This window comes from Conger conger, chromosome 1 (genome assembly GCF_963514075.1).
Source record: "Conger conger chromosome 1, fConCon1.1, whole genome shotgun sequence".
Taxonomy (NCBI): Eukaryota; Metazoa; Chordata; class Actinopteri; order Anguilliformes; family Congridae; genus Conger; species Conger conger.
In genome coordinates this window covers 76601647-76612727 of record NC_083760.1, presented here as the reverse complement: position 1 = coordinate 76612727, position 11081 = coordinate 76601647, and the positions used below count along the sequence as shown (strand labels likewise).

Genomic DNA, 11081 nt, shown 5'->3' with positions numbered 1-11081 from the left:
CACACTCTTTCAACACATTTCCTCTGTGGTTGTACAACATGAATTCAAATGAATTACATAATGAAAATCTGTGATATCTGCATGATAGGATAGAATTGATGGCACAGTCAGAATACAAAAGGTGCATTTGTGAAATCGACTTAACAAAAAAGGAATATGTCCACTTGCAAAGCGTTATGGGAACCAGTAACAGGGCAAACGCTTGGGGAGGGTCAGTGCACAGCTGAAGTAGGCCACCATTTGCTTCCTGCTCTCCCCCTCCTGGCACAGCACTGCACGGGCGAAGGCAGCAGTCCAGGCCGTAGTGGCACTGCTGTCCCTTGGCCATCGTTCGGTGCACCAGGCTAGCAATAGTGCCAAAGTCCTTTACAAACCACCAGTAGTAGGACGCTAGAACTAGGAAGCTGTGCAGCTCAGCCACGTCGCGGCCTGTCCTTTTCAGATGGCCCCTTGGCCTGGTTGGTGGCCACACAATCAGCACGTGGGCCAGGAACATTGTCTCATGACCAAACAGGCTGCACTTCTTGTAGACATACCTAGTGGATAGCAGCAAAGACTTTTCCGAGATTGTCAAGTGCCCCCCTTGAAGTCTGATACGCGCACCAACAGGTCATTGAGGTGCACCACACAGTGACTTCGAGGGACAGGAGCCAGCACCTTCTCCATGAGGCGCTCAAAGGTGGCAGGGGCATTGCAGAGTCCAAATGGCTTTACCCAGGTCTGCCATAGATCTTGGCCTATGGTCAATGCAGTCTTGGGTCTTGCTTGTGGGGCCAAATTCACCTGCCAGTGACCGCTGCGGAAGTGAAGGGAGCTGAACCAGCTGGAGCCAGAGATGTGGTTGAGTGCTTCATCACTGCGGGGGAGTGGATAGGAGTCCTTCTTCGTGACAGCAATGAGGAGCTGATTGTCGACGCAGAACTGCCATGTCGAATCCCTTTTTTCGGACAAGCTACTGGTGGACTCGATGACACCTGCGTCGGCCATCTCTTTGATGTTCTGCTCAGCCACTTGATGTTTCACTAGCACTGGTTGGTGGGAACTTAGATGTATGGGCAGAGTTGCGCCCGTGTCAATGGTGTGCTGACCCAGTTTAGTCTGCCTGCAGTCTTCATCCAGGCTGCAAAAATGTCACTGTACTGGTCGGGGAGGTCTTTGAGCTGCTGTTGCTGATTGGTGTTGAGCCTCGGCACCACAATGTTGCAAATATGATTGCTGTATAATAATTTGGTTTTCTGTTTGTATAGCTACAACAAAATTGTGTGCCAAGAATTTGTGAATAGTTGTACTGTCAGCAAACTGTAACTGTATGTCCAATGTGCCAATGTCCCAGTGTACTTTTCATGTTCCAGTTTTTGCTACAATCACTTCAGCACTAATTTCAGTAGACACAAAAATAGATTATCAAAGAATAAAGTGGATTGTCAAAATACACATTGTTCAAAACTCTAAACACTTGCTTTAGAAAAATCACAATGACTTAACATCAAAAGCACACATTACATCATGATAAGACTGTCTTTTTATTCATTACAATGCATCTTACTATCGACGAATTGGTAGTTACTGTAACATTACTCCTAATGCATGGTTTTATGGAAACTGATGTAACAACATTCCATGTTTAGATCATGAATGTATTAGGATAAAGAAATCTATTCACACCAATTGCTTTGGAATGTGATAAATCCTTACCACGTTGGATGTAATATTTCATCACCATCCTTTAATACGAGTGTTTTCAGGCTTTTTTGACACGCCCCTCCCCAGGTCGTACGTTTGAGCTGGTGCTCCCGCCCGCCCCCTCATTTCCATTTCATTTTATTGGCGTCTTTGTGCCAAAATGGATCGTCAACTTCCGCCACACCAACTTCCAACACCCCCCTCCTTCATGTTTCACTGTTCCTGACAATATCTTCAGATTTGATAGTATGTATGCAGTGCCTTTACAATAATGACTGATGATTGATTTCACATAGTGGTAAGAGTGTAAAAGGATGTGTATCTACCTGGCAACAACATAGCGACAACATGTTAGAATAGAAATCAAGCAGTGAAAAGAGGAGGAAGGGGAGGTGGAGATGGTCAGGGGATGTCAGGGAAGTAGCCCTTTGTTTTGTTTGTCAATGCAATTAAAAGATCATTCACAGTTTGGTCCACATACAATGCTCTTGTGCTAACTGTGTGAAAAGTTCTGAAAAAGTAAACTAAAAAGTATTAAAAAATGCTTGTTTGCAACTGAAAAAAAAATCAGTGAAATTAACTTGTAATTGTATTTTTTTAATTCTGATTTTGTTCAATGATTCCACTCTCTTCCACTGTTTCCACTATTAATGAAAATGACTAAGTACAATTGTCTACAATTAGCCCAATTATCAATCGCAAAAGTCTTGCTGATCAGAATAGATTATGTTGTTTTCTGTTGAATAGTTTTTCTCTCAAACACATCTGTGCAACTACTCTTTATGTATGTCATCATATGTGAAATGATCCATCCAACCATTATAATATGTTGAGTAAATCTTGCATTTTATCTATGAAGGGAAGTTTCCCACATCTGGGATCAACTGGGATCAACTGTAGATCCAGATCCTGTAGATCCTAGAATACCAGGAAATGTAAGGCTTTGACTACTGAGGGGCAAGTGAATTGTACGGTTGTTAAATTCCCTGTATCGAGGCCCGTACCAAGGTTTTTAGAGATTGGATGAAAATCCAGGAAGCACGTTAAAGAACGTGCAACTGTATCCCACCAGAGGGCGATGTTGATCCAGGGTAACATGACAGCGTGAGCGACAGAGACTGAAATTTGGATTTGTCAACTGAAAGAAAAACATTTTTTAATCTAAAAAGACAATTTGCCTATCAATATTGTTTGCAGAAAAGTAGTTACCTCCCTAAATGTGCTGTACTTCTGTATGTGCTATTGTTTGCAGTAACAACAATCTTCATTGTTGTGGGCCATTGGGCAAAGCTCTTAGGAAATGAACGGAAGCTGAGGCGAGGACACTGGGAAACACAACACACTGAAAAGGCTCCACGCCTAATGATTAATTAATCATATTTTATTTGAGCCAATAAGATTTGTTTTTACATTTTATGCTATTTCACTGTGTGACCACACATCTGGATACATGTCCATCTTAGCTGCCTTTCTTTAATGCACCAGACTGGCCTCTTGCTCACTCTTTCCTCTTGTGCTTACTTCTCTTCCTTCTTGTCTTCCTTCTTGTCTTCCTTCTTGTCTTCCTTCTTGGCTTCCTTCTGGGCTTCCTTCTGGGCTTTGTTGAACGCCCGGGTCAGCTTTACCACAAACCCGCAGAACTCCCGGAAATTTATCTGATTATCATGATTCTTGTCCAGTTCTTTCATTAACTCTGCTACATCTTCTCCTTTAAACTTACCCTTTAGTAGAGAGGGTGAGAATCAATACAGGGAGAGAAAAGTCAGAAGAGTCTCCTTGCTGTAAATTTGCATTTTCGACAACATGAATATATTTAAATGTGAAATTCTAAAAGTACAGACACACCCACTGCTTCACCCTTAGGCACTCAACCTAATCCTTTAACCACTGTTCCGGAGCTGACCTGTGCTTTTAGCACAGACTCCAAAGCTTCCTCTATGCACCTTCACTAATCCCTATCCGTACAGCGTGTCATTCATCGTTCAGCATGTTAGGACACAGATCGTGCCATAAAATCCCACCACCTCGCCCTCCCTCCCAGCGGAGGTGCGTCTCTCACCTTGAGCTCAGGGAGGCTCAGCTCCTTCTCCAGGAGCGTCTTCAGCTCCCCAGGCGTGAGCTGCCCCTTTTTATTGTCCCTTGAGGAGTAGTCCGCAAAGAGATCAATTATGGAAGTCACTACCCCCTCCAGTTTGGACATGTCTGTAAGCCAGGGGAGGGGTGGAGAATACACAGTTGACGGTATAAGTATCTACAGATGGACTGCCAATAAAACACAGACATGTACAGAGAAGCACACACATAGTTGTACGTGATCTAGCATGTTTGCATCAGTCTAAAGGAGGCGTGTGCAGAGATGGAAACATGCACTCACGGAGTGGTACATATTTGGATCTATACTCTCACGAAAAAATGTACGAAAAGTGCCAAAAATGTAGAAAAGCTTGTTGCTGGGGTGGTATCCTATAGATACATAAAATTGTACCCCTTGCAATTTGATTAATAATTAATTTGTACCGTATTGTACCTTGCAGGGTGCATTTGGCAAATTTGTTCCTCAAAGAACAAATATATACTTCTATTGTACCTTTATTTCTGAGAGTGATATAGTGTAAGAGGTAGAAAATATATTCATTGTGAATTTCTGTTCAGAGCTGTTGCTCTGTGATTGATGTTGCCTTAAATGGGATGTGCATGCTTGCATTGATTGAGGCAGCTGGCAAGAGAGGAGAGGGTGTAATGCTGGCTGCAACAAAACTTCTGAGAATAACTCCACGTGTCTCAACTAAAGTTATTCCTGTTTACACAAGAGAATCACGCTACACAATATAAAGTTTACACAAAATCTATCTATTAGTAATATACAGATCACAACTTATATAGATATGTTTTGCATAATTCCATCCACTTTTAACACACAGCTGTTGATTCAAGGATTTCACCGTAAGACATGGTAGAATTGCAAAGGAAATAGCAAAGCTTGGTATCAACACATAAATATCTACACAACAGCATGCTCAGCAATAAACAAACTCTCCAGTTTTAATAAGATTCTTAATGTCCTTTAAAAAAGCAACACAACCTCCCATTCCCCCTATCCCAGCAGACGAAAATGTCTCTCACACTCACCTGTGGGCGTAATGTAGTCAGCAGAGCGACGAAACAATTTGGATTTCAGTTCCCAAGTGAGTGCTGAAAATTTGTGGAAAGGCCTTTTAAAGCATTTATGCAGTGAGTCACCGTGATGTAATACCCCACCCAAAAACGCCTTGGGAAACATTTCTGAGTTCAGCAGCACAGAAGTAACTGAGTGGCTTGCCTGACATAACTTTTCTATCTATAATAATTGTGTGTGAGCACTCACCTAGTTTTTGTTGGTGTAGTAGACTGTAGTGTAGCTCTGTCCCCTTTAAGTATGCCAAAGCAGAGCTAAAACGGGAAGTTTGAGTCACCACACTTAGAAGGACATATTTATTTTCAAATGATCCCCTTCCAGAGGGTTGGACTGTTATATAATCACCATTTCCCACACACTTACCATCTTTATTTCAGTTCTGTGTTTTAGAGAAAAGATGGGATGTGTACTGTTCTTAGAGAACTTTGATATCTAAGAAACATGCCCCATCCACAAATAAGCAAAAAAACGTAAGTTACTTGAATCTATTCCACATGGTTTTAGAGTACACATTTTTACTAAAAAGTAGTAGACAAACAAAGAAACATGCAAGTGTGTGTTGCAGCCAGTGTTACAACACTTCTGCATACCACTGTTGTGACGCATGGATGAATTACTGTCACCTTGCTGTCAGGTTGAACCAATCTGGCCATTGTCCTCTGACCTGTCTCATTAACAAGGTGTTTACACCCACAGAACTGCCTCTCACTCTTGTATTTTGCAACAGCTGTCTTGGCACATGCAGCGGCTATGAGGGGGAACCTGCCAATAGTCACTACGCAGATCAAGCGAACAGAACCAAGTAGTGTAAAAGTATTTTTCACTGCATTTGACCACCTGTAGTCTACACAGAAACAGAGAGAGCCTGTTGGATTACATTTATTTCCACACTGCCAGCACTGGAAGTCCTGCATTGGTACCGCTACCACCCTGGCCGGAGCTGACATCATGTCCTGCCTGCAGCCGTTTTTCAAGCCGACCATCCCACAAAGAGCCTGGAACATTCTGTCACTGTGCTGGTCATTTAGCTGTCTCTAACTGAGTTTGTGAGCTGGCGGTAAGCTCACTGCATTAGCTGCTGCATGTCTGCTGCACGTCTGCTGAGTAAAAGGCTAGGCTAGACCAAGGCTACCTTTCTTTAGAATTGCCTGGCCGGCGCTGCACTGAGAAGGTCGAACGTTGGGGGCTTGTTGTCGCTGATGTCTAGGAGCGCCTGCAGCATTTCTCCCTTGAGGGATTGTTGCCCTCCTCCCGCTAATTCCAGCCCACCGCCTCTGTGATGAAGTTGAGGCTTGACAGCTCCCTTAGAACACTGAGCCATCGCCACACTTCTGTATTAGACAATGCCCTTCCCCATGCATCTGGGGCTAGCACAGTGTGGGCCCGGCTAGCTAGGCCAGTGCAAATCAATGGGGGTATTTATTTATAGGAGTGTTTATTTAGATTCAGTGAAACTGGGTTAGGTGTTTGTTTCTCTCAGGTAAGCTAGGCTATTAAGTTAGGCTATTGTTTTACTGGCTGGCAGGCCACAGCTTTTGTTGTAGGAGGAGCCAATACTTTGCACCCTGCTCAGGCTATTAGTACTGGCACACCTGAACTCACTTCAGTGTGCATTATTGTTCTGCAGTGGGTTGGTTGCATTTTCTGTATTCGGCGTCAGTGTTATTTAAGCTGTTGTGTAGCGCACCAGCGGCAGCTGTGTGCGGCAGCCTCGGCTACTTGCCTCGGCGTACGAAGTCGCAGGTGTACAAAGTCGAGGGTGTCTATCTACAGGTGTCCATCGAGGCTGTCCGAGAGCCTGATGTTTGATTCCACTGTGTAGTATTCCCCTTGTCCTCCCTAGTTCCCTCCATGTGTTTCCTTCCCATCCCTGTCCTCTCTCCTCTCCCCAGGTCCCAGTCAGGTAGGAGGTTCGCCTCCCGCCAACATGGGCAGAATATCTCTAACCTCATCTTCCCTCCCAGATCCCCTGATCTCTGTGTGGCTGGTGGCCTCTGGAACTGCCAGTCCGCCGTCCAGAAAGCAGACTTCATATCTGCCTATGCCTCCCACCTCAACCTTGACTTTCTTGCTTTAACTGAAACGTGGCTCTCACCAGAGAACACGGCCACCCCGGCTGCCCTTTCCTCTGCCTTCTCTTTTTCCCACACACCCAGATCCTCTGGCAGAGGAGGTGGCACAGGTCTCCTAATCTCATCCTCATGGAGATCTAGTGTCTTCTCCTCATCCCTCTCCTTCTCCTCTTTTGAATTTCATGAGGTTTCTGTTACTCTGCCGTGCAAACTGTTTGTTATTGTTGTTTATCGCCCCCCGGGTCCTCTGGGAAACTTTTTGGATGAGATGGACATCCTCCTCAGCTCCTCACCAGTCAATGACACCCCCCTGATCCTCCTGGGTGACTTCAACCTCAACTCAGAGTCCACCCAGTCTACCTTTCTCTCCCTCCTCTCTTCTTTTGACCTTACCCTCACTCTTTCCCCTCCCACCCACAAAGCAGGCAACCTTCTTGACCTCATCTTCACAAGGAGCTGCACAACAACCAACCTCTCTGTAACACCACTCCATATATCTGACCACTCCTTCATCTCTTTCTCTCTTCCACTCTCCTCTAACACCCATCCATCTCTCCCACCATCCACTGTCACCTGTCGACGGAACGTACGCCACCTGTCTTCCTCCACCCTCTCATCTACAATCCTCTCCTCCCTACCATCTGCGGAGTCTTTCTCTCGACTGTCTCCCGATGATGCGGCTACAACTCTCATGTCCTCCCTCTCATCTTCCTTTGACTCTCTGTGTCCCCTCACCACCAAACTAGCTCGGGCCTCCCCCCCCAGTCCATGGCTTTCTGATGCTCTACGAGCTGTCCGAACCAAACTGCGGGCGGTGGAGAGAAAATGGAAAAGGTCCTGTCTCCCCAGTGATATGGCTTCCTTCCATGCCCTCTTATCATCTTTCCATTCCTCTGTCTCTGTAGCTAAATCTTCCTTCTTTCACTCGAAAATTAACGCGGCCGCCTCTAATCCCCGCAAACTGTTTTCAACTTTCTCCTCTCTTCTGGCCCCCCCTCCCCCCCCACCCCCCTCATCACTCACACCTGATGACTTTGTCTCCTTCTTTGAAAAGAAGGTCGATGCTATTCGCAATTCCTTCTCCCAACCCTCCACCCCTGCTGACCCTCCTACCCTTCCCAACTCCCTAACCTCCTTTTCTCCCCTCTCTGACGCCGACACACTGAAACTCCTTACTTCCCACTGCCCAACCACCTGTCCTCTTGACCCCATCCCCTCTCCCCTCCTACAATCTATATCTGAGGACATTCTCCCTTTTCTCTCCTCTCTAATCAACACCTCCCTCTCTTCCGGCACCATGCCCTCTTCCCTGAAGCGGGCCAGAGTCACTCCCCCCCTCAAAAAACCTACTCTTGACCCCTCTGCCCTGAACAACTACCGGCCTGTCTCTCTTCTTCCCTTTCTCGCTAAAACCCTGGAATGGGCGGTCTGCTCCCAACTGTCCACTTATCTTCTCCACAACAATCTCCATGACCCCAACCAGTCTGGCTTCAAGAGTGGCCACTCCACTGAAACCGCCCTGCTCGCGGTCACTGAGGCACTCCACTCTGCTAAAGCAAAATCCCTCTCCTCTGTCCTCATCTTCCTCGACCTGTCAGCCGCCTTCGATACAGTCAACCATGAGATTCTGCTCTCATCACTGTCTGGGATGGGTGTCACAGGTTCTGCACTCGCTTGGTTTTCTTCCTACCTCTCTGGTCGCTCCTACCAGGTGACTTGGAGGGGCGCAGTCTCCGACCCTCAACCCCTACGAACTGGAGTCCCGCAGGGCTCGGTTCTTGGGCCTCTCCTCTTCTCGCTATACACCATGTCTCTTGGTTCTGTTATCTCTTCCCACGGCTTTTCTTATCACTCCTACGCTGATGACACCCAACTCTTCATTTCCTTCCCCCCCGACACCCAAATCACCACACAGATCTCTGCCTGCTTGGCTGATATCTCTGCGTGGATGACTTCCCATCACCTGAAGCTCAACCTTGCCAAAACTGAGCTTCTCTACATCCCTGCTAAGTCCTCTCCGTCAATCGACCTCTCATTGACTGTTGAGGACTTTGTAGTTTCCTCCTCCCGTACGGCAAAGAATCTTGGGGTGACTCTTGATAACTGCCTCACCCTGGCTCCACAAGTATCCTCCACTGCCAGAACCTGCAGGTTCTTTCTGTATAATATACGCCGTATCCGTCATCTCCTGACTGAGAAAGCCACCCAGCTCCTAGTCCAGGCGCTCGTCATTTCCCGCCTGGATTACTGCAACTCCCTCCTAGCCGTTCTCCCAGCGTGTGCCATCAAGCCCCTCCAGCTGGTCCAGAATGCTGCAGCCCGCCTGATCACCAATCAGCCCAGGTCGGCTCATGTCACCCCGCTTCTCATTGGCCTCCACTGGCTTCCCATTGCCGCACGCATCCGTTTCAAGGCCCTAGTGTTGGCATTTCAGGCTGCTAAGGGGACTGCCCCACCTTACAAACAATCCCTGATCACTCCCTACTCCCCAGCTAGACCACTCCGGTCTGCCAGCTCTGGTCGCCTTACGGTTCCCTCTCTACGTGCGCCTGGCGGTCGAGCTGCACGTTCACGCCTGTTTTCCGTTCTGGTTCCTCAGTGGTGGAATGACCTGCCTACCACTGTCAGAACAGCAGAATCCCTCCCCCTATTTCGACGCAGACTCAAAACCCACCTTTTCAAACTCTACCTTAGTCCTCCCTCCTGATTTCCCCTGCCCCTCCTTTCTGATATCCCTATCCTTGTCTAACCCCCCCCCCAAAAAAAAAAAAAAAAAAAAACTTCTGATGACAACTATGTTTAGAACAGCATTTCCTGTGTATTTTGCTAGTTTCTGGATGTGATGCTCTGACTTATGGTAGAACCTATGCACTTGTAAGTCGCTTTGGATTAAAAGCGTCTGCCAAATGACAAAAAATGTAAATGTAAATGGTATGCCCCACTGGAGCCAATGGAGGGTTCCCCAGGCTTTCTGCAATTCTGCCGGGAGCTCGGTAGCCTGGCAAGTAGAGCCAGGACGAGAGGTGCCCTGACTGGAGCCGGATGGGGGTTTCGCTGCAGGCTCCACTAGCGCCGCTCAGGACAGCAGGAGGCAGGTTGCAGCAGGAGTAAATGTAGATGTGACGCTCATGGAACGTTATGCTCAATTGTACAGTTTGTTCATTGCTGCCTGGCTGCAAACTTTCACACCCCCATCCCTCTACTAATCCTTTCTTGCTGTGGGGTGGCTATCTATGCTGCTGCTGTTTTTTGCTCGCTCATCCCCTCAGGTCGTTTCTTGTGCAGGCATGAAAGTCTTTTGTTCAATGTGAAGAACCACTTCTGAGACCACTGCAATGATTTCGGCGAGGGACGCACCAGTCAGGTTTCATGTTTGAGCTGTTGCACTCATGCATTAGGCCAAGAAAATACTGGAAGCGTCAAAAAACACAAGATTGCAGGAACTGACTGCGAGTGCAAGCTATACACTCTTCTTATGCATAAAATGCAACCCTAATGCAAATCAGCTGTTCAATCTTCATGGCACATAACTCGATAGCTGCACATGAACGCAGAAACTCTTAACTATAAAGAAGCTGCGGCTGTTAACAAATTAGCCTGCTACCGCTTATGTAAACCATGTGTGCCGTGCATAAACAGCAACGTATGACACAACAGGGGTGGTTATCAAGCCGCGCACCGTTAACCACCCTGAAGTGGTTTTTTATTCAATGGACAACGTGCGAAAACGCAGAGTGTAGCTGAGAGGCGTTTGCCGTATGCTCAGATGTTGCATAAGTCAGGTGGAACATTACAATACAGCCCACAGATGGCCTGAGCATTCTTTGTGTTGTGTATTGTAGAACATTGGCAAAAGCCAGTCTTGTACATAAATGAGGACACATTACTCATACAGAAATCTAATATATGGACATACAGTCTATACAGTAGGCAGTACATACTGTATTTAACAATGCATATAAACTCAGTGAGCACTTTGTTAGGTATTTATTAGACTTGTTTTTTAGACTTCTTAAGACATCTGCTGGACACCTACCTAGAGGTTTGATATGTTGTGTGTCCAATCTTCTGCATACCACTGTTGTAATGTGTGGTTATTTGTGTTATTGTCACCTTTCTGTCAGCTTAGACCAGTCTGGCCCTTCTCCTCT

At 46.5% G+C, this 11081-nt stretch overlaps 1 protein-coding gene across 1 annotated transcript; it reads right to left on the bottom strand.

The window, feature by feature from the left end:
- Positions 1–3048: 3048 nt before the first annotated feature.
- LOC133107487 (protein S100-P-like) lies at positions 3049–4971 on the bottom strand. Its single transcript, XM_061216477.1, has 3 exons — positions 4813–4971; positions 3743–3885; positions 3049–3404 (listed from the first exon to the last, which is right to left on the bottom strand). Exons 1-3 carry the CDS (start codon positions 4961–4963, stop codon positions 3201–3203), a joined length of 498 nt encoding a protein of 165 aa, XP_061072461.1. The 5' UTR covers positions 4964–4971; the 3' UTR covers positions 3049–3200.
- Between the last annotated feature and the right edge of the window lie 6110 nt (positions 4972–11081).